The 24,482-nt window shown below is 35.4% G+C and overlaps 2 protein-coding genes across 7 annotated transcripts in view; both read right to left on the bottom strand.

Annotated features, from left to right (window-relative positions):
• Nucleotides 1–498, bottom strand: part of LOC123546399 (carotenoid isomerooxygenase-like) — a 28,675-nt gene extending 28,177 nt beyond the window's left edge. For 2 of the 5 annotated variants that reach the window (XR_008372298.1, XM_045332634.2), the window contains exon 1: nucleotides 307–395. Coding sequence is in view for 1 of the 5 variants with exons in the window: in XM_045332634.2 (XP_045188569.2) it covers nucleotides 307–316 (10 nt within the window). In the remaining 4 variants the exon portion in view is untranslated. The other 3 variants (XM_045332637.2, XM_045332639.2, XM_053550746.1) reach the window with 3 other exon arrangements.
• A 3,951-nt stretch (nucleotides 499–4,449) lies between these two features.
• Nucleotides 4,450–22,733, bottom strand: LOC123546397 (carotenoid isomerooxygenase-like). Of its 2 annotated transcripts, none has more exons than XM_053550748.1 (13): nucleotides 22,585–22,732; nucleotides 21,241–21,435; nucleotides 18,709–18,856; nucleotides 18,290–18,383; nucleotides 16,149–16,272; nucleotides 15,441–15,633; nucleotides 13,412–13,617; nucleotides 11,899–12,041; nucleotides 11,505–11,603; nucleotides 8,472–8,672; nucleotides 7,446–7,593; nucleotides 5,592–5,679; nucleotides 4,450–5,100 (listed from the first exon to the last, which is right to left on the bottom strand). In XM_053550748.1, the coding sequence occupies exons 2-13, from the start codon at nucleotides 21,422–21,424 to the stop codon at nucleotides 4,989–4,991; spliced, it is 1,740 nt and encodes a 579-aa protein (XP_053406723.1). In that variant the 5' UTR covers nucleotides 21,425–21,435; nucleotides 22,585–22,732; the 3' UTR covers nucleotides 4,450–4,988. The 2 variants fall into 2 exon arrangements, 1 of the variants encoding a protein (XP_053406723.1); XR_008372299.1 differs by having other exon boundaries at nucleotides 5,039–5,100; nucleotides 5,592–5,727; nucleotides 22,585–22,733.
• Between the last annotated feature and the right edge of the window lie 1,749 nt (nucleotides 22,734–24,482).

The following is a 24,482-nucleotide window of genomic DNA, read 5'->3' as shown; positions in this document are numbered from 1 at the left end:
GATTTCCATAATTTGAGTCTAGTATACCTTATCTCCGTAACATACCTGCTGCGGCGAGATTATCATCTAACGTCGAAGAACATTAACTGATCTTATCATAATCCCACTCGCATGCAGTCAATTGAACTCATGCAGGGAAACATTAATAAATTGGGTGTAAATTAAAATCAAGTTACAAATCTTCGAAGTTTGAACAAATAATTTTATATCCAATTTCGTCCGTAACTTATATCCAAATAGAATAATTCACAGTTTTAACACACCTATTACGTTTAATAAATATTTGAACATTTCTGATTTTCTTACTTTTTCTCATATAAACACCTTAAATTCCAACGAAATAGAAATACAAAATGTACATTATTAACAAAGAATATTTGTAAACATCAACATTACCGTTTTCGTGTCATCAGTATATGAGTGGTTTATTTTGATGTAATCTATTTATAAACATGTACACGAACATTGGACACGCAGTGAGCGTGTGTAAAGTACAGAGAAGTTGTAATATCCATATCCATCTTTGAAGAATTAACAAATAATCAAGGCATTCGCGTTGTTTATCGCCTGATTTACCACGGTCGATCAGATGCGTATTATTATATCACTCGGGCTACGCCCTCGTGATATAATTCCTTCGCATCTGAACTCCAAACAATGATTTATTCAACGACAAATCACTGGATGAGATATATTTTTTCTTAAATATACAGGGCTTCATTTTCTTCTTTGTTTAACTGGAAATCAAATCGAGCCATGTTAGAATTATTAGATTTACAAACATGCGTTTATTTACACACATGTATTTTTATTTTATAAAACATATTTTATCAATTGTATAGTATACGATGTTAGTGTATAAATATTTGAACCGACACGTTCAGCTAACTGAATCAACGGAATGTCATCGTCGGAATCATCATCCGACGGAACTGATATGTCAAAATCAGAATGATGATGACTATTTTCTTCATTTTTAGAAAGATCACTGGCAGACGATATCATTGCATTCTTTTGAAAAGTCAGATACATTATGAACAGAACAGTGTAGTTCGTCTTTTTTTATTTCTTTTAAATGACCGCATATTTTAATAAGGTAACTAATTCTAAGAAATAATAGCCAGTATTCAAACTGATTTTGCTTTTGTTATGATTATCAAAAAATAACAAGTACGTTACGCAATCAGCATGATCTCGGTGCCGCGACTATACTTTCGTCAATCGTTGTCCTGGGGAGTCCTGATAACGCGCGTATAGTCGGATATAGACGCTACAGGGAGTTAAGGGTAGATAATAATATTTCCAAAACCAACTGTCCTTTCAGGAAAAATTTAAACCCTAATACAAATGACAAAACGATTAAGGCCTTAAAATTACATACGAATTGATAACATTAAATTTACCTACAATTTTTACCATTTGTTTTATCAATTTTAAGGTAAGCGAGAAAACATAAAAATTAAAACTCCAAAATACACACCACCAAAAATACCATTTTAGTTTGAAAAGCTTGCCGAGTGTGAGGACATAAAATATAAAGAAGAGATATGATTGCAGTCTGATTAGTATATATATTTAAATATATGCAATAGTATGGCGGACCAGTCACCGGTTCCTGGATTCTATACTACCTTTTCTCTGCACGTAACTGTTAACATCTCCGCATTGACCAGAGGTGGAGGACAAATGAGTTCAGGCACTATGCCTTCTTTGTCAAATATGTATATATATTAAACTAGCTTTTTCTTGAGAAGTACGGGAGCCAAATATAAAATTTAGTTTTTTTCTATAAATTCTGAATCAGTATTTAAAACGATATTACCAGATATGTATTGAAATATAAATTATTTGCTTGTTATTCCTAGAGCTTATTCACACTTTATCTGTCTTAACAAACCATATTTTAGGCATACAGTTATTATATGGCACCAGTAAACGTACTTACACTTTGTGAATGCGTTTTCCGGATATACTAGTAATGCACAAGACTTAGTGAGTGTCACATTTTTGTAATTCATTTTGTCATATATAGCTTATTTGCAGCATTTCTTCACTAAATCATAATCCTTATGTTTCATTTAACGGTAATATTTCATGATTTCAGCACAGGGGTTCGGCTCATGCCTAGGTCCAGACGCTACTCTATAAGAAAAACACAAGGGAAGCATTTCACCTAGAGCAAAGTTCTATGTCCCTTCGGTTTTTCGCTTGCTGTATTTTTTCTAAATAAATATTTTATAAAACTATATATGCCATTTGTTGTCTATTAAATTCTGCGCACGATGGTACCAAATTTTCTTACATGCGTGCTAGAAAACGCGAGAAAACTGCATCCGAACTTTTAACAATGTTCCGAAATATTGTAGTCGTAGGAGACCGTGTCCAAACTCGAGCAACAATGGAACTCCACTAAAACAACTTTACAGCGATAGATACGGACACAGGTAGGTCACAAGCTAATTAATGCACAACAATGTTTGATAACTATTTATCCCTTTACCTCTTACACGAAAGCTCCGATGAAGATGCAATTCTGCTTTGTTTTTTTATCGCTGAATTTTCATTCAAACGCGTCCATATTGCTGAAATCAAAACGAGGCTGTCATATATACGGATCAGCCAATAATACAACTGGATGCTGGAGGTGTATCAGTCTCGATTTGATTTCAACAATATGGATGCATGTGAATGAAAACACGGGCGATCAAAAAACAATACAGAATTGCATCTTCCCCGGAGCTTTCATGTAAGAGATAGAGGGATAAATAGTGATCAAATATTGTTGCGAATTAGCTCGTGACCTACCTCTGTCCGCATATATGAACCTTAAGTTGTTTTAGTGTTCATTCGTTGCTTCAGTTTGGACACGGTCTCCGTCGGAACATTATTGAAAAGTTCGGATGCAGTTTTCTCGCGTTTGCTAGCATGCATGTAAGAAAATTTGGTACCATCGTGTGCAGAATTTAACAGACAACAAATGGCATATATAGTTTTATAAAATATTTATTTAGAAAAAATACATCAAGCGAAAAACCGAAATAAGCTCAAACTCCTGTAGGCTGGAGACTCTATACTTGACTGGTCTTTTTGTTGAAGTTCCCATAAGACAAAAAATAATGTCTTTGAATCAACAACATACGAATCCTATCGCATAGATGCCCGGCCTCTGTCCTCTTAATTGAAGTTGCAACCTGACTCCTGGATGCTCAGCGCCTATATGCTATCACATGTAGCATTCAACTACCATATAGGTATAACCCCGATGCCTTCGCTGTACTTCGCCAATAACGCAGAACCGTCTATAGACTTGAACTCTCCGACTATCTAAGTACATTACCAAACTCTGGGTCTCTGTTTTAGCTTTCAGATGCTCAGCCTATATTTGCTATCGTCTATGGCATACAACTACCTTTAATGCGCTGGCCCTATAGCTCGAAACCTTGTTGAAATTCTGCAACTCTTCTTTAGTCTATGTAGTTGAACGTCTTCTTTTTAATAATTTATCCGCCCTCACAGGGCAGTTGCAATAACCTCCTTATCAAGGCACTGGGATAAATTATTAGTTGAATCCTCGATGTGTCTTCTTCGATCGCTGGATACCGAATGATCTCTCTCAGTTAGTGTTTAAGTTTAATAACGGTCCATCCGCCCTTTCAGACACAATGATGCACAGAAATGCCACGTAGAGTATAGACCGCGAATGATCTCTCTTTCATCCATCTACCTATTTATACTTTAGCAGACGTGAGCTTTGATTGGTGCTATTTATAGAACTTGTCTCCGATTGGCCGAAATTTATACATAGTATTTTACAACGAGTACTTTCTCTAGCAAATATCTGGTTCCCTTTAACTATTGTATAGGCATACAGACACTAAATAGAATAATGGCGGATACAAATAGTTCTCAGTTTTTGCTCTGTAGAGCTATTTTCCTTATTTTCTTTGCAATTTTTTTGCTAAAATCACATGACAGATCTATGCTTGACATGTAGGTAGCATTTTCATAATGAAATAACAACATGACAAATTTTTTCATGGAAACTTAGATCATACACCACCAGTGTAATTTGGGGTCTCATATTTTAGCTGATTTTGCAGTTAGTGTGTTTGACTGAAAATATTTTTCTTGCATCAAACATGACCCCCACTTTTCTTTTGATTTTTATTTAGCATTGACAATACTCTTCAAGAAAATGTAGGTTACAGACATTTAAAATGGGTGCAGATGTGTGCTGCGGCCGTTGGAAATAGGTCAATTTTATATAGAATAAAGAACAACAACTATTTAGTGTGTTATAACCTATATATGACATAATGTGAGATGCTTGGATCCAGCTATCGATATAATGAACCCAAATCGGCCAAAAACGACCCAAATCATATTATTAACATCAATTCAACAATAATTATAGCAATCATAGTGTGAAAAAGGGACTCAAGCACTATCTGTACTTAATTTATGTATTACGTTATCAATATATCAGATATACAAATTATTCTGACAACGTGAAAAATTATATAGATCCGTAACATGACTCAATACTTCTGATATCAGAAGTACGAAGAGATAATCATATTGAACCGAGCCTGATTTATTAGGATACTACTGTTTCAAGAATAACTAAACCCACGTTCTTCTCGTGTAACTCTGTATATTCAGTGTTATATTCTGTATGTAAAGTTAAATCGTTTTAATGATTTTTAAATCAGTATCTAAGGTCTTTTGTATGAATAATCATATTCCCCTGCATCCATCATGCTTGCCTGATCCTGGTTCCCCTGCATCCATCATGCTTGCCTGATCCTGGTTCCCCTGCATCCATCATGCTTGCCTGTTCCTGTACATACATGATGTTTCTGGTTAATATTTGACATTGTTCAGTTTGATATATTATTCCACAATAGTCAGTATAAAACACAGAGAATTATACATTGCATATTTGTTTTCTGTGTTATGGGCTTGAAACTTTATTTTTGTCAACTGTTTCAGTTCCCAGTGTGTAGTATTATATGCAAGCAAAGTAAGAACAACACGAGGATAGCATTGAGAGACTGGCTTGGTGCTGTGTCCGTCTTCCCAACATCGAGAGGATAAAATCTGAAATAGAATAGAAAGCCTTTCACTATCAGATTCAATAGCTAGTTTTATTGCTTTTATAAGATCTGTGAGAGCAAATTTGTTTTTTTTACTGAGTATCCTTATACTAGTATATTAAATCACATTACTATATATATGCAGTATGAAACCATGTCTATATATAAACAGTGCAAATGATAGGTAACCGCTGCAAGTTCTTTTGTATCAGAAAAATAATCAAATTCTTAGCTAGCACTTTTCGATTGCCCTACAATGGCTTCATCACTTGGTGTTCTTTATCTGGTCTCAGATGTTAAATTTGTATAAAATTTTGCAAATGCCCGAATCGTCAAGAGATTGAAGTTGAAATATTAATGGTCGTTGCAGATCATTCTCTAGCTATATTTCGATAGTCATTTTTCGAGAACATCTATTGGTTTAATACTTGTAAATGGCAAAATGTTTATTTTATGTATCAGTATATAAATAAATCTGAGTTAGTTGTTTCATACCTGTTATGTAGACCAAACAAGGCGAGATCTGGAGCGGTCACATGACTTATCAACTCCATTGTCCTGGCGTCAACTATTACCATGAATGCTGAAAACGTTTTGCCGAACTTTAAGTTATCTTTAAAACTCCGTCAAACTAAAATGCATTAGTCACAAATACAAATGAGATAGATTTAGTAAGATGTTTTCAAAGTTTGTTATGCATAATATTACCAAATGTAAAAGATAAAACAATGACTGTCGACTAAACTTGTTTCACCAGCGGAAATGGGTTAAACAAGGTATTTCCAACTGTCCCGACAGTAGATGTCATAGTTACTTCTCCAGACTGACACTGCTGGAAACAGTACCTTTCCAGCAGCCAGTCTAGACCAATGCAACTGAAAACAATGTCACTCAAGCATCCAGTCTAGACCGGTACATCTGAAAACCTTACCTCTCCAGCATCCAGTGTAGACCGATACAGCTGAAAACAATGTCACTCAAGCATCCAGTCTACACCGATACAGCTGAAAACAGAGTCCCTCCAGCATCCAGTATAGCCCGGTACAGCTGGAAACAGTGTCTCCCCAGCATCCAGTCTAGACCGATACAGCTAAAACAGTGTCACTCCAGCATATAGTCTAGATCGGTACAGCTGGAAACGGTACCTCTCCAGCATCCAGTCAAGACTGGTACAGCTGGAAACCTTACCTCTCCAGCATTCAGTCAAGGCCAATAAAGCTGAAAACAGTGTCTCTTCAGCATTCAGTCTAGACCGGTACAGCTGATAACAGTGTCTCTCCAGCATCCATTCTAGACCGATACAGCTGGAAGCCTTACCTCTTCAGCATCCAGTCTAGACCGATACAGCTGGCAACTTTACTTCTCCAGCATCCAGTCTATACCGATACAGCTGGAATACTTAGCTCTTCAGCCTCCAGTCTAGACCGATACTGCTGGAAGCCTTACCTCTTCAGCATCCAGTTTAGACCGATACAGCTAGAAGCCTTACCTCTTCAGCATTCAGTCTAGACCGATACAGCTGGAAGCCTTACCTCTTCAGCATCCAGTCTAGACCGATACTGCTGGAAGCCTCACCTCTTCAGCATCCAGTCTAGACCGATACAGCTAGAAGTCTTACCTCTTCAGCATTCAGTCTAGACCGATACAGCTGGAAACCTTACCTTTTCAGCATCCAGTCTAGACCGATACAGCTGGAAGCCTTACCTCTTCAGCATCCAGTCTAGACCTATACTCCTGGAAATAGAACTTCCTCAGCATTTAATCCAGACCGATACTAATAGAAGCAGTATCTTTCCAACATTCGGTCAAGGTGAATACTGTTCGAAACCTTACTTCTTCAGCATCTAGTCTTGGCGGATTCTGTTGGAAACCTTTCCACTTGTACGATACTCCTAGCAATTTGGTCTAACCAGTTAATAACTGCGCCACTGGCACTTTATAACTCCCTCCTGTTAGTTTTATACCTACCTTATTCTACAGTAGTTTCAATCTAGAAAAGAAGTTCTAATAAAAAGTTAGTACTCTTTAAATTTAAACGGTACGAATACATGCACATGAAACTCCAACTTCTATAGTCCACTAAAGCAAGTCCTGTATTAGAAGCATGAGGCTGTCGAATCGAATGTATGTATAAAGGCTAAGTATATTAGTATTTCATTTTTAAGAAAAAAGCTGCCACAGTCTCTGGTTATACCATACCTTTGTGTTTACGCCCATCTACGCTGCCACAGTCTCTGGTTATACGATACCTTTGTGTTTACGCCCATCTACGCTGCCACAGTCTCTGGTTATACCATACCTTTGTGTTTACGCCCATCTACGCTGCCACAGTCTCTGGTTATACCATACCTTTGTGTTTACGGCCATCTAAGCCTTGTGCTATAACTACCCCATCATCTTCAGCAGTGGAGTTTGGACTGGGGACGAACTGTGGTTCCTGAACAAACATTCCCTCGGGAAATGTGTACTGGATTTCCTCCCCTGTATCCACGCTGAGCTGTTTAATATGACAAGATTTATTTACTGTGCAAAAATGTCTTGTAAATTTTATGTTCAATTCATGACGATGTAGAACGTCTTCAACATAAAAACGGGTGATAAATAAAGTTGTCATGTAAATTCGGTAAATGAAGTGAAGAATATATACTCTCTTCCCAACAAAAACAACAACTGCAAACAAATCTACGGTATAAATCTGCCATTTTGTGCGCTGAATTTTTTTCTAAACAAGGAACAGTTTTGCTGCTATGTTAATGCTTTTGAGAAAGTGAATTGGTTCACCAATTCTTTCATGTGTACTAGTATATGCCAAAATGTTTAATTCCTAACCTTTTTCATTATATCCAATATCGTTATATTAGCCTCGCCATGAGAAAACCAACATAGTGGCTTTGCGACCAGCATGGATCCAGAACAGCCTGTGCATTCGCGCAGTCTGGTCAGGATCCATGCTGTTCGCTGATGGTTTCTCCAATTGCAATAGACTTTGAAAGCGAACAGCATGGATCCTGACCAGACTGCTGGTCGCAAAGCCACTATGTTGGTTTTCTAATGGCGCGGCTCATATAAATAATTCTTTTGAAAATATTAATAAATGATTCAGTTAATGAATTTTAGGCGATTTTGGATTTTATGTTTTGACAGTGTTATTATCATATGACTTGTGTTTAGTTAAACTGATTTGTGGTAAAATACATCTTATTCCTTTAGTTAAATATTTCGTAAAATAGCTGCCTACTTTTCAAAGCAACAAATAATGTTTTGTTTGTACTGATAAAGCAAAATCTTTCATCATCTTTTTATTTTAAAGGTAGAAAATGGTCATATCTGCCGTTAGAAAATGTACGACAGATCATTCATGAACATTATTAATACCTTTGTTATTGCATTTCTTTCTTTCCGATCAAAATTTCTTGCCATGTATCCGTACTTGTATTTCTTTCCATTATAAGCATAGTTTATGTTTGACATCTCGAAAGCAGCGGGGTCACGTGCTGGATTTCTCAGACTGCGCATGCTCGCTGTGAAGTCTGTCATATTGATTGTTACTCTTGAGACATTGGTAGTGTATGGTGTCTACAGGGAAAATAGTCCGTGTTAAAATATCAGACTTTATATTTCAAAATCTGTCAAGTTTAAGGTAATTCTGCACGTTTGTAAAATAGGAAGTGATGGCGTAACCTCATTTATCCTGAAAACGTAGAATAAAGCCTGAATTCGGATTATGGAAATGAAAATCATTTTATGAATTAATGGCAACCCGTGAGTAAATTTATAACAATGGCACTGCTACTATCTTTCTAAAGTTAAAATATGATATCAAAACATCTGTCACCTTAAATAATTCAAAATAATGTCTTACAATTACCTTGAAATATGCGGTTTACTTTAAATATGAAAATAAGCACAAGGACTTATACATTTTATTTTACTACATTATAGACCATATGTTTATTTACGACTGTGAGAAGTTTCATTAAATACTACATTGTAGAAAAAATACTATTCCCGAAAATGTTGTGAAAGTTGTAGACTCCCATTATGAAAAATTGCGTGAGGTCCAAACTTTTCAAATCAGCCTAGCAAAAAATCAACTTGGCACACAACACTATCCTTTTTATTTGCCGTTAAATTTTCTAAGTATATTATGAAGTTTTGAAAAAATCAGGGTTAAATCAAATTCTACATTGTAGACAATTTTTCGATCCGAACGTGCAGAATTATCTTAAATAAACCAATGAGGACATAGATGATCCTAGAACACGAATATTTTATGTTGTCTCTTGTCGTTTCCCTTATTGGATCGATTGTCTCACAATCGATCCAAAGTTAACAATGTAGAAATTTCCTTACTGCAGACCGAACAAAAGTAGTGCCGTAGGTACAAACAAATAGTTCCGTGCCATACATTTATTTAACCATGAAATTATAATTATTTTGCCACGACGGTATTTTCAGCTGTCGAACGTCAATTTTTACGTATTTTTCAGTCAGTATAATATACATTTCTGTTGTTTTTTGTTCTGACTGCAGTAATATATTAATGCGCGAAAACTAGGTCACCGGACAAACGCCGAAGATATAAATAGATTTATTGGCTAATATATTTACGACTATTTTGGATTTGGGCTAATACATTTACGATTATATTAGCATAGCATAGCGAGACACGGGAAAGTTGTGAGTTGTAAATATTGTGAATGAGAAATATTTGTTCGATTTTATAGATGTTTTCTTTTGGTTTTTCTTAATTATTCATTCCGTCAGTTAGCGTTTACATACAAATGTATATGTATTCCATCAAAATGTTGATACAGTAATAAAATGACGGCGTTAGGAACATTACACGTTACTTTTAAATCAAAGGTTCACTTTGAGCAGCATGTTAGTATTGTTACACTTTACTATTGATTATTCTCCGCGCCTAATTCATAGATGTGTCACTCAGTTTGCATGCCTATATTGGATTGACAGCAGTCGGAATATTGGCGGGTTGGCGCTATGTCTGCCCGATATAAAAATATGACCCACACCATTTTTCCCTAACGATTAGGCATAGTGTTATGTGTGTAAGATATGATTAAAAATCCCCTCAGTCAGTACCTAACCATTCATATATGTTAAACACATCAAAAACAACAAAGGTCAAGTATTGGCCAGATGTCGTAAGAAATGCAACTTAAATAAAATAATGGTATAAATGTAACCTGTTTGGCATGCCGATTTCAACGTTGATGAGTTTTTTGTCAATAACAGTGAACTGCGTAAAAGACGGAGTATCCCCAGTGACGGATAGACGGTTTGATACCTGATCGATATCGGACCTAGACATGATATCGGTCCGACTTAAAACCAGTGAGCAAAACTATAATGGTCTGACATCATATTACGATATCTATCCTATAAAAAAGAGATATTGGTCCAAGGATGGTTAGATATGGACTGGATTAGATAACACTTTTATAAAGTGCTGAAACGTTTTCTAAACGGAACAGAAATTATTTCAGGGACTACATCTTCCGCTGGCTTTACAGACCTTCATTTTGGAAATTTGTATAGAAATGTTGTTTTATTTTTTGAAAAATATATTACGTACTAGTAAATCAAACAATAATTTGCTTAAAAGCATCAAGTTCAGTTAAACGGTCAAAAGTATTCATGAATGCACTGATGGCGGGTTATGGTTTTATCGGTCACGCAAAATATTGCAAAGGGCTCTGTCTTAAGTTACTTGCAATATTTTAATTCATATGTACACAGAGTAAAGCTTACGGATAACAGATTAGAGGCTAATAAATATGTTTCGAGAAATAATTGACGAGGAGTATGTATTAAACAGTCGTATTTTTACATGCGGAGAAGGCAGTGGCTAGGTAACCGAATCCGTCAATGTCAAATAGCTAATGTTAATTGATAAATGATAAATGCTAATCGTCAAAATCTTGTACAATCTGTGTTGTTCAAAGACAATCGATCCTCCAGTACTTTCCGTGCTTTGATTCTATATATTTTTGGATGACCTTGGATAACTCAAGTATTTTGTTCATTACCTTAAGCGATCGGTGTGCATTGTTACAACTGTAATTGCACAAGCACCAACGCCTGCGATATGACCTGAAAGATAATTTGTTAGGCCATGCAGTCATAGAAATGCTGCCACTGTATATCGATACGAAAGAAAATTCAACAAAATGCAATAAAATTATTTGTACTGTTATATAGAAATCTTTTTGCGGCAGCTAGACTCTAAATTGTCCAACTGTCTTTGTATAAAGCTGTATTATCAGAATGATTTGCACGAAGTTCAAGTGGGAGGAAAAAGTACGTAACTAGGTCGTGGTGGGTCTTTAAGGAGCAACATGTATGTATCCTTTAAATTATGCATGAAGAAATAACGACTTTACTTACATTAAGGTTTTTTATATATGTGGACACCGTGTAGATATCAGCATCTTTGTATGTAAGCATATCCATGTGTATCAGGTCTCCGTCTTCGTAAGATCCTACCTGAATGATGAACAATATAATGGGTGTAAAATTTGCGCCCGTGCAATTTTCGCGAAGGCGCAAATAGATAACAAGATTTTGTTCAAATAAGTAAAGGGTTCTGGGTGCAAATGAATTTGTTCTCATCATTTGTCTGTTGACATTCCTTAGCAATAGACTATATTGCAAAAATCATTAATTTTTTTTTTTGACAATGGAGGAAGCTAAAACAATAACATGATAACAGTTTTTTTTGGTTGATTTCAAAGAGAAGCTATAAGGTTAAAGAAAATAATATGTTTAATTACTTTCATACCTGATGAGTTACAAAGAACGGCGGCATGGTGATGTTAGCAATAAATACTCCATCAGACTTCCGCATCACCAACAGTTTCGTGAATCCACTAGGTTCATAACGAAAACCTTGTTGAAAAAATGGCGCGTATTTTTCATAATGTCCTGAAATATATAAACGACAGACAACCTGTCATAAGTTTGATATCCAATATTCTTTGACCCGAGTTATGGTAGTCACTACCAAAATGCGTTACACTCAACTCAATTTAGTAGTTTATACAAATGTAGTACCAAAATGCGTTGGATATGTACACATCCAGCGCAAAATGGTATTAATAATAATCTCATGATTTACAAAAAGAATATTTTGTTATGAATGGACAATATTATTTCAAAGAGAGTCATGATGGAACCTAGTCGCTCATCCGACCTTGACCTTTTGACCTTGAAAATATAATGGACCTAGATTCAGTGAAGCAGGACCATTGGAACACACTTGAGAGAGGTCAATGCAACTCTTAACTTTGACATACATAAAAGAGATATTGAAGGAACGTGGCACAACTGTTCACATCAATGATTTGATGCATGGCCCTTGGACAGGTTTCACAAACGTCCATAAGTAAGTATAGACTGTTTGAGATTAAAATTCAGGAGATTCACGAGAAAAGGTCACATAAGACGATTTCTATAATACCTTTAAAAGTATATAAGATCCCTAAAACATGCACAGAATTCACCATTTATGTTGATGTGGGATGTTTTAAAAAATATCTAGGTGGAGGACCCAAGGGCTATCCTCACATTTATACTTAGTTTTACAGAATTCAACATTTTCGTGCTTTAAAAATCTCAATGAACTATCCCTCCGACAACACTAGCACATTAAAACAACAAATCAATAATGTTATTGGATAGGAAGCGTCGTTTGATGCCCCTTTCACACGCTCAGGTATCTACATTTTGGTTGTTTTTATACGATACTCCGATCCTCCGAACCCCACCATTTTTATAGGAGACATTCCCTCCTTATATCTCTCTTTTGTGCGTAATGTAAAATTAAGCACAGCCCCTGATGTAGAAAAATCTACCAAAATACGTTCCATTCCATGATCCTTAACACATCTTATGTACCCTTGCAACGCATTTTGTCGCTACCAAACTGACTCGGCCGAATTTTGGAAGAGACTACCAAAATGTTTTGCTACCATTCTGAGGTGTAGCAGATCTTATATAACTTATTCTCGCTAGTTGCGAACTTCAATAATATTGAAAAACTACAAGAGCTGTCTTTCTTCAAAAAATGATACAAGCATTGAAGGAAGATCCGAAGAATATAAACAAATGTGACTATTTCATATATGATTCATGGGACCGTCAATTTGACCTACAATTAACTTCAAGCAATTCTACAATCACGAGCTGTTTATGTAAGTTGTCAGTTACTGTCACGAAAGTTAAAATACAAGTTGAGGTAAGTTACTATGAGAATAAATGATCTAGACATGAGAATAATGTCAAATAGTTCTTACTATAGAAACAGGGATCGTGCATGTATGCTGTTTCCGGTAGGATTATATAGTTTTCAGTCATGCTGAACGAGTGCATGTATCCGAATCTGGAACTGAAGTCGGGGTATGGGTTGTGTCCCTTGCATCTACTGAGATCTGCGTCCTCATAGTTGTAAGTTCCAACTACATGTCGAAATTTGTCGGCACCCACTTTATACACTAGTCGTCTGAAAAATATAAAATGTAATGAAAATGCGCTTACGATTAATCTATGACCTGGTGTTTTACTGTCAGAGGCACCCATCTATACACATTTCGCTCTCTGATGTGTAACATTTTAAGCTGTGCTTAGGCTTTATATTGAGAATAACGTTGTTCCTCAAAGATAGATCATGTCAGTAAATGCATTTCGAAAATCAGATTGTAATAAGTTTTTACTTGAGTAATACAGTATTACCTTTTCAATCGTACGTTCCCAGAAGTTACCTATATCAGATATATTACATAAAGTTTGTTCAGTAACCACATTAATGTACGACGTAAATTCCTGACTCTTCCCTGGCCCAATACAGCTTCGATTTCCGTGTTTTAGCATACATTGTGGGCCACTACCCGGGAACGACCCCCATCACCCCTCTCCCTCCAGCATATATTTCATTTTATTATATACCTAAATAAATTCTGTAAAAAATCAGCTTGTTTTACAATAATATGAACATCAACAAATCTGAGTACTTGATTCGTATTGGTACCTTCCCTATTGTATGCTACCGGACTATTCATTAGATGCATGACACGACACATTTCTATAAATAGCGCACATAAAAACTTCACTAAGTTCCAATTAATATCGATAAACATTGAAGATTTCGTTCAAGAACAAAACAAGAATCAAAATGGTAAAGGTATATAATAAAAGGGTCATTATAACAGTAGCTGGATCTGGGACTTTGTATTCGGCTCTCGTGGATTTTGCAAGGTCGGATCACACTCGGCGCTTGCGCGCCTCGTGAGATCCGATCTAGCAAAATCCACTCGAGCCGAATACTGTATTCCAGATCTAGCTACTGTTATAATAACCCTATTATATCCGCAACATTTAATATTGATTAAGAGAAGAGACCAGACGATTCATTCGCTACTGATGACATTTTCTTATTACTTCAAGAATTAAATGGGAATTTCTAGGGGTTTTATTACTTAAAACATACAAAGTATTTCCGTGAAATTAGTGATAACCTTACTCTTTAATGAAATTTAAATTAAAATATTCAAATACTTACAGCTGAAATGATGCTGAAGTCTTTAATACTGTCTTGTGCGAAACGATAAGATAAAATTATATTCATTGCCTATTAAAGAGCGGTGTGTCTATCGGTCCGTCAGTCCATCCGTCGGTTAGTAGATAGTTCGGTTTCTGATCAATGACTTTAGAATACTTCAACCTGCAGGAATCATATCTGATAGGATGATTGCCTATGGTAAGCCGATGATCCCTATGATTTCGGGATAGATAAGTCACAGACAAAATTTTCGGTCAAAAACTGGAGACAGCTTAGCCAACGGTAGTGAAACTGCGTAGGATACTTGTGTGTGGTAACTTGATGATCCTTTTATTTTGAGTTTAGTAGGTCAGAGGTAAAGGTTAAAGTGACATCGGCAGTGACTAAAAGTTTACGACTGCTGAGGTTGACCTAGGGTTGTCAAATTCGTCGGATGATTGCCTTTAAACAGTAGATTTGTTTTATTAAATACAGATAGTGCTTGGGCCTACGACCACCAAACATATTAACTTTATCGTGTACATTCGGTAGATGACCCTTATCATTTTGGATTTAAGGACAAAGGTCAATGTCGCAGTGACCTTGAGATTTTATCTATACTTAAAGAGTGCTTTGTTGTCAACCTTGTTTCATAATTCTCTTAGTCCAAGAAATGATCCTATTGTTTTGGTTATTATAAGGTTAAAGTCATAGCATACTTCAGACGGTGAAATACACTCCAAGTTAAGTCCGACATGCCATCATTCAAATATATCATTCTTTCTGACCTTATCTTAAGACGAGTTTTTGAGACAAAGTTCGTGACAACCAAAGCACTCCATAGTGTTCCGTCTGATTCCGTGTGCTCATGAGCCGGATTGTTTGTGAAGCCGTACTGTGGTGTGTCCGGTATTCCCATATTATTATCTTTATACTGTATCCATCCTTTCTGGGAAACACCATGAGTGTCGATGATTACACCTACAAACATGTATTGTCGCTCCGTTATGTTATCAAAGCTTCGATGAAAAACTGGTGTTTTACAATTTTGACATTTACTCAAAGGACTCCGGAGAACTGTCGAAATATCATTATAGGTCGAACAGCCATTGACATGGCGACACGGAAGTTTGTCTACAATTCTACCTTTAACTCTTAAGAAATTTATATATAAATAATTTACAACTACTGCTGTCTAACTGATCCAAATCTGACCGGTACATTAAAAAACGAAATGAGAATGCTCAACAGTAACAAAAAGGGGATAATACTATAACTGTAAATGCTTCAAAATACAAAGAAATAGTTAGTACTGTCTTGTAGCTGAATTCTGTTTTTGTGTTCGACAGCAAGATATAACGGCCGTTAACGAAATAGACAAACGTCTTAAACTGAATGTTTCATGAAAATATATTACCGTTAACCGGTACTCGGGCTAAATGCCTCTGAACTGACGGACTTGCGCTAGGACTATCAGTTATCATAAGGTTTCTTACCAATGGGAATTTCCGTCATGGCTACAGCTTCATTGCCAATCTGCCACCAGCTTACAGAAGGTACCTGTGCAACTTTTGATGTATCAGATAAATTTGCCTCCCATTTGTCAAACTGTGCTTTATTCTAAAATTAAATATATTGCTAAATTCTTACAAACTTTCACATGTAATTTTGAGGACACTACTCTTAAAGACTTTTATAGATAATTAAGACTCGTCGAACTGTTCAAACTCATTTTGGAAGTTTTATAAAGGTTTTAAAGATCGTCAGAACTTTTAAAGAAATATAACACAAATTTTAATACACCTTTTCTTGGTCTTACACTCCCCTTATACAATGGGAATGTATTTTTTAAACTATGGAAAATATTTGTAAAACGTGTATGTTTATCAAAGAGGATACAATGCGAAAATTGTAAAGCACAATGCATGTTTGATGCTTACTTATATCATGGTGCGATGACAAATTTCTCCTAAATAACACACATACACGCACGCACGCACGCATGCACACACATGGAACCTAACCTCACTCATAGTAAAAGGAGAGGGTCGCTATAGCAGTGGGTGTATGAGGGAATCTAAGAAATTGAGAAGCGTGCTTTTAAATCTAAGCCAACAACATCACAAAATATAACTCCAGTGAACTTGACCTTTGAGACACCTGTCCAAAACCAATATATGTCTGCCTCTTTCTGAGATCAATACTTACGTGGAGTTTCATGATTAAAGGCCATTAAAGTAGATAGGAAAATATAGTGAAATGAAGCTTGCCATTAACTCTAACAGTACTATCAAAATACTTGACCCCTGTGACCTTGACCTTTGAGGCATCTGACCCTAAACCAAAAGATGTTTGCCACTTATTAAGATCAATCGTTATAATTATAATAGTGGACAGAAGAATATATAGTGAAACCGAAAAGCTTGTCATAAACTTCAACAGGCATATATCAAAATATTTGACCCCAGTAACCTTGACCTATGGGTATCTGACCCTTCACTATCAGATGTCTGCCACTTACTAAGACCAATCTGAGATGATTAATGGGCCAGTAGTTAAGAAGATACATTGAAATTGGAAGCTTGCAATAAAACCTAAACCGGCACTATTATAACATTTGACCCCAGTAACCTTGACCTTTAGGACATCTTAACTACCAGATGTCTGTTCCCTACCAAACCCAAGCCGTATGTGAACTCTGACGATAAAAATGGTAGCAGTTAAATAGATATGGTGAAATTAAGAAGCTTGTCCTCAAACTATAACCTGAATGCAACACCGATGTCAACGGTGGTGCCGAAAACATGACAAGTAAAATATCCTTTTATGCCTCGGATTGTTTATCTGAAAATATATGGTCTAGTGTCGTAAAATGTTATTTTCTATTACTTGAACTAGTGACGTAATTTTAATCCTCAGAAAACGCTTAATTTCATTGAGACTGGGCAAACTTCCAAAGTGTTTACAGTCAAATTATAGACGACGACGGAGGGCGAACACAAGAGATCACAATACGAACATTCACTTCTAGCACGTTGTAACATTAGCCTTAATATTTTACAGTGTACATTAATTAACATGTTATTCGAATATGTTAATTTCAATGTACATATTTAGATCTAAATCAATTAAAGTAGCAGCAAAGACTTTAGCAATAACGACGAAACGCGTGCACTTGCTGCTAGCACATCGTTAACATTCATCTAACCGTGTCGTTATGTTGATATCTGATGGTTTTTTTATGTTTTCAAAGACAACAAAAAACGACAAAATAAAATTTGCGCTCAAACAGAAAATAAATAGTGGCCGAGTAAGCTTAAGCATTCTCTTTGCCGACTGAATAAAACCTTTCTCTGTTCCAGTTTCTCTTTTGTTCCAAAAGAAAGTTTGCAAATATTGAATTCATCAAACAATGACAATGCGAAATAACCAGTTCTTACATGACTCGGGCAAGCAACTTAAAAGAAAATTATCATGATATATTCAAAGCTCCATGCATCTAGACCCAAAAAGCAAATGTCCGGTAAGTTCCACATTCTTTTGTTTATCTAATGTAAAAAAGTTACAATGGTGTTGGTCTAGGTTTTGATTAGCTGACAACACTACAACAATAAAATAAACACATGAAACAACATACTACTTTCGAGAATGTAGACTGTATGAAGAAGCTCGATTCGTTCATTTCCCGACCATAAATATTATATATATCATTAAGAGTAGTATCGTACCATCTGAAAATAAAAACAAAATACACATACCGTTGTGCAAACATTTACTTCATTATAATTTAAAATGACCATAAAAATACATTTTTAAATTTTATAAATGTAACTGAAAAGATAAGAGTCGTGGCGGAAAGCTGAAAACTGACCTGTGACGATATTTTAGGAAAAAATGTGTAACACCCAGTGGTGGTTTGAAAGGGTGGAGTGGATCATACATATTTGATAAAAACCTTTTCGGCTCGCTTCGCTCTTCAAACATATCAGTTATTGAATAACACTCTCAAATATCAATCTCAAACTGCGTTTTGAAAAGTTACAGAACCATTATTACCTCTGTGTAAATGTGATCTTGCCATTTTCCACACGGAACTTGCTGCCAATTTCCATACAATCAAACAGATGTTCAATGTAATTTGGTAACGTGTCATTCATATTGTCAGTTTCACCGAATACACCACAAGCATGACGCATAAAGTTTCCTGTACAGAATGTAGGAATATATACTTATTATTTCACATAAATGGAGGCATGGTTAAGCATTTGTACCACAGAAGAAACCTAGACTCAACATGAATGAACGCATTCGCCATACACAGCGCATGCGCGGAAATACGGTAAGAAAAAGGAAATTTAACTGAATGAATTAGTGGACTGAAAACATAGCAAGCTGTAACTTTCACAGACATACTTGACAAAATTTCTTTCTCGGAAACAAAAATCTTTTGAGTAAAACAATATACTAAAAAGTCCGAAAATAGTGGATTTTAGCTGTCCCTTCCAAATATATTGACGAATATAAAAAAAATGATTTATACTAAAACGCTGGCTTTATTTATTATATATGTAATGTAAAGCGCAACACCGTACAAGTTTTTATATTTAATTTCCAAACTTCCAAATAACACTCTGCTACAAGTATAGACGACATCAAGTGGTATCACCAAGGGCGGAGCCAAGTGGTACATACCGACTTACGAAGGTGAGTCGACTGGCTCACATTTGAATACAGCATTGAAGAAAGAAGACTATGTTAGAGTGGGTTTGGACAGTTTTTTTTTCTGGTTTAACTATAATTTAGTTTATACATAATTTATTTTAGGTCGATTGTGAAGAAAGTTCTACAACTTATATTAATCACCCTCGACACCTCATTCCTGATGGAATCCATCACCACGAGGGTATGAGAGAAGTGGCCAGTTTACCCTTTTAATGCTGAGCGCCGAGCAAAGAAGCTACTGGTACCAGTTTTCACGTCTTTGGTATGACGCGACCGGGTATCGAACCCACGACCTCCCGCACTCGAAGCGGGCGAGTGTATTTATCCAGCTGTACAAAATACAATTTTATTAAGTCAAATAACTAATTATCCACACCTCTGCAAATGTATAAAAATTGCACTATATATATGTACTTATTGTATTATTGTATTGTGTCTTACGTACTGCGCTATCAAATTACAATACTAGTAAGTAACAATCGAAAGCCAAAATATTAAAATATTACCATGAAACATCAGCAAGCCCAAATACTTTCTAATCATTTACGAAACCTAGTCAGTATGCATTTATTTATCAATGGTAAACAAATTTGCTGACTTCATTATTAATATCTATATTTTATATAGAAGTATGTAAAAACAATACAGGATTATCATGCTTGTTTCATCTATTTGTACGGATCTGCTCAACCGAAAGGTTATCCAAAATCATTACCTTAGTTCTATCACTGGAACTTACTTAATTTAAATTGCAGCCAGTGATGTATTCGTCGGCTGGACTACTTTATCAATGATAAACACTACATAATTTAAACGGTCAGCTTGCCCTGTATGCAGTCAGTGATGTAACCACTGGCTGGACTATTGTTCATGAGTGGAACTATTTCATGTAGCCAAGGGACTTTGATGTTGTTAGAAATAAAAAAGTGAAGTTAAGGAACAAAATCGCTAAAAACTATCTGAATTCGCCAGTATGTGAACTGCATCTTTTTCGCGCCATTTCCATATTTAGTCCCTTTAAATCAAAATCCCTTTAAACCATAATAGCGTCGATTAAATACTTCTTATCCCGAGCAACAGTTCTGTTTTCCTATAAAGCTGACTTGAGAATGATACATTTTCCAAGTGTTCAGCACAATCGAGCTGAGACTATTCTTATAGTCATTTATATATTTTAAAAGTTAGTGAACTAATATTCCTGTAATCCTTATATAAATCTACTGCTTTTCGATTTTAAATCATTTACCTGATAGCCACGTCGGTATACTTCCATATTCTACCGTAACTTCTCCATCAATTATCTCTCTGTCAACATTTACCTGATAGCCACGTCGGTATACTTCCATATTCTACCGTAACTTCACCACCAATTATCTCTCTGTCAACATTTACCTGATAGCCACGTCGGTATACTTCCATATTCTACCGTAACTTCTCCATCATTATCTCTCTGTCAACATTTACCTGATAGCCACGTCGGTATACTTCCATATTCCACCGTAACTTCCCCACCAATTATCTCTCTGTCAACATTTACCTGATAGCCACGTCGGTATACTTCCATATTCCCCGTAACTTCACCACAATTATCTCTCTGTCAACATTTACCTGATAGCCACGTCGGTATACTCTTCCCCGTATCCACCATATTCTGTCACTTACTATGCCACTCGGTATACTTCTTCTGCCGACTCACATATTATCTCTCTGTCAACATTTACCTGATAGCCACGTCGGTATACTTCCATATTCTACCGTAACTTCTCCATCAATTATCTCTCTGTCAACATTTACCTGATAGCCACGTCGGTATACTTCCATATTCTACCGTACTTCTCCATCAATTATCTCTCTATCAACATTTACCTGATAGCCACGTCGGTATACTTCCATATTCTACCGTAACTTCACCATCAATTGTCTCTCTATCAACATTTCTGAAACCATCTTTCAGCATATCTACTAGATCTTCCTCTGTGTAAGTTGATGCACCCGCCAAAATCGTAAGGTAACATAAAACTGCAAACCGTATAGTGTTCAGCTGCATCATCGTGCCTAACACTGCAAACAAAACAATAGCATAGTAATTGGCATCTTTTTTAATAACTTGATGTTAACTTTTATTGTATTCGAAAATACTCCTTTAGTTTCTTATTCATTACGTTGTTTTCATAGTTACTGGATTCCTACTTTTTGCATCGTGTGATGCACTTTTACTTGACACCAATAGTTAGTTTTAATGATACAAGCATTTTGAAATACCTTAGAAGACTTCAATATCATCTAATTAAATAAACATGCTAAACGTCCTACGGAAGCCTATTGTAAACGACATCTATTCTGGAATTGCAAATGTATTGGTTTGAACATTTAGCCACGATTTGGAAAGAGAGAGAGAGAGAGACTCTTTTTTAGATTTTAACTAAACTTTGTTACACTAGTTACCCTAAACCATATACAGGTAGATAAATGGGGAAATCATATACTCAGTTCCAAAAGAAAGTGTGCACTTTTTAAGTTTAAATATTTCAAAAAATTCCCCGACGTTTTTGTTTCATTTTTTCATACACTAACTCTCAGGTATAACTCAAAATCTAAAATGCACACCAATTTGTTTACGAACTGATTTAAATTTTGGTACCAAACATTATAAGTTTTCATGAAAATAACCGAGAAAAAATAACAGAAAACTAAGTGCACACTTTCTTTTGGAACTGAGTGTATGTATCATAAGCTAATGTGTTACGTCCTCACTATATAACACTTAGATACCAAGTTATATGATGGCCAGATTTTAATAAAGAAAATGTTTCATCAGCTTCTACAAGTGTATAGCGATTAGACAAGAGAATTCGCGCTCCACACATTTGAAGAGGATGTTAAGAGAACAAGCATATGTACTATTATGTAACCCATCAAAAGATTGTTGAAAAAATGCGTTAAAATCTTCAAACAAAATAATTAATTTCGTTAACGTTGTAGCAAAGTTGGACAGTCAGTCATTTATTCAAAATTCTGCATACAGACTGGTTCCTTTTACAAATGAAGAGGGAAGGAAAAAACAAAACCATGAATCTGTTATTTACAATAACGCGTTCTATACAGTACCTTATTATATATTTCATTTCTCGCACAATAATTTTTTTCCTATATAATTGTTTTTGTGTGATGTGCACATGACATTAATGTATGACAAAAAAATGTAATTACCTTGCTTGCAGTTCAGCAGTATTCCTACTTTTCAACCTTAAGAATATCAAAACCTAAATTATTCCGGTGTAGCTTCACTTTAACACTGGTGCTACTGTGGTTAAAAATAACTTTCATACGCCTTACCTGCAGTGAGAAGTGAAGTGTGCGGATGTATACACTTAACTTCAATACAATGTTTATTTACATATATCAGTGCCAGTGAACAGGGACTTAAATAAAGGTACATTCTCCAGAACTAAAGACATGTATATCATTACCACTGCACGAAACGCATATAAAAAAGTTTTTAAAGTTGTTTTCATCCCGCCTGGTATCTTGGGACAGTTTAAGTTATGTTTTCATCATTCTGAAACATCTATAAGTAATGATAATGGTGCTCTATTCCATCGAAATATAGTCTAAGATATCGGTCAAGTTTGGAGGAATCTAAAATTTGATGTCGGGTGACTGCAGTCTCCTTTTGAAGAATACATGCAATCTTGCAAAAGCTGTGCTGTTATTATTTCTATATTATTCTCTTTCTTATAAAAAAATAACTTCTTCTCAGAGAACTGGTAAGTGTTTAAAACTACCTTCGAATATGTGTGCAGTTATGGGCCTTTTGGCACGTAGGAAACGGCCTCTATCGAATTTGACTACAAATATACACATTTATAATATGTAAAGTAATGTGCAAGTTCGATAATTTGAAGTTTTATGAACACATGATAAAAAGAAATATTAAACTACACCAAATAAATGGCAATAGAATAATCCAAAATAAATTTGTAGTTTATCTAACTATTATTTTGAACATACTTAGAGATCTTTGCCAGTTTCCTGTGACAAGGCCAGTATAACTATTGAATGATTTGTTATTTTCGCAACGCTTCGCAAAAGACGGACATTTTAAAGGATGATTTTATGAACAGGTAAAACAAATGTACGCAAGGATAAACACGTTTAGTAGGAAAATGACTCTCACATCTGTCGTCTGCTTGCTCCTGTTCTTTTTGATCTTCATTTACGCTCAAGTCCCGAAACATTCCCTAGATGACTGGTAAAAAGCACTGCGTCTAACTTCTACTGGAAGAACTTTCTTCCTCAGTCAGGTTTCAATGCGCAGGCTCCGTTGAAAGGCTTTGATTTGGTAAAAATTAGTTTTGCCGAAATTGTATACATTTGTATCGACTTTTAACCTTTATCCTGCTAAGTTTCTAAAATGGACTGGTTATTTAATTTCACAATGCGACAAACAAGACTTCATATCTAATTTACATCGAAATAAAATATGCATTTGGAATCAAATTTTGTATACTTGCTGGAATCACAGGGATACAGCAGAACTATAAGTCGCCTGTTCAGTCCATGGAACAAGCCCAGGAAAAGCAAAGATACTACAAAATTTCTTTTCTTATCACACCAAGGTATTAATTAGGTTCTTACTGAGGGCGTATGATTGCTATCAATTAGCTTGATTATAAAGTCAGCACCACTGCAACTATACTAATTATTCTTATCTTATGTTATCACATTATTTGTACAGGCTGCCTTTCATTCTGTGTATGTATCAATAACCACAATCAGCGAAATGAAAAAGATTAGATTTTATATATAAAAAACAGGGTCAAAACTTTTTTATATATAAATAATTTTGAATTTGAAAGATTATTTTAAAATTATTGCAAAGTGACAAGATATATTTTTATCATAGTCATCTTAATTTTTCATCCCACATAATTATCATTTTAATTTGATTATCTAGAATATATAGATAATTAAATAAACTTGTGTATTTTGATCTAATGTCGTAGCAGTAAATGTCATACCAGTTAAGTAATATTAACAAGATATGCAGAGATTAATCAAACATGTTATGACATGTGCCTGGAGGATACCCCTAATCCCTGAAGGAG

The sequence above is a fragment of the Mercenaria mercenaria genome, chromosome 9 (assembly GCF_021730395.1).
Source record: "Mercenaria mercenaria strain notata chromosome 9, MADL_Memer_1, whole genome shotgun sequence".
Lineage (NCBI taxonomy): Eukaryota > Metazoa > Mollusca > Bivalvia > Venerida > Veneridae > Mercenaria > Mercenaria mercenaria.
Note: the sequence above shows the minus strand (reverse complement) of the source record. Positions and strands in the feature narration are given on the sequence as shown.

Bases quoted from the DNA above. Each gene is read 5' to 3' on its own strand.
- LOC123546397 (XM_053550748.1), bottom strand. From the start codon at position 21,424: ATGATGCAGCTGAACACTATACGGTTTGCAGTTTTATGTTACCTTACG. The intron at 16,273-18,289 runs GTATGTTGTTTC...ATTTAATTTTAG, and splicing joins AGTCTACATTCTCGAAAGTA to AATAAAGCACAGTTTGACAA. The intron at 8,673-11,504 runs GTAAGTAAAGTC...TTTTCCCTGTAG, and splicing joins CATATATAAAAAACCTTAAT to ACACCATACACTACCAATGT.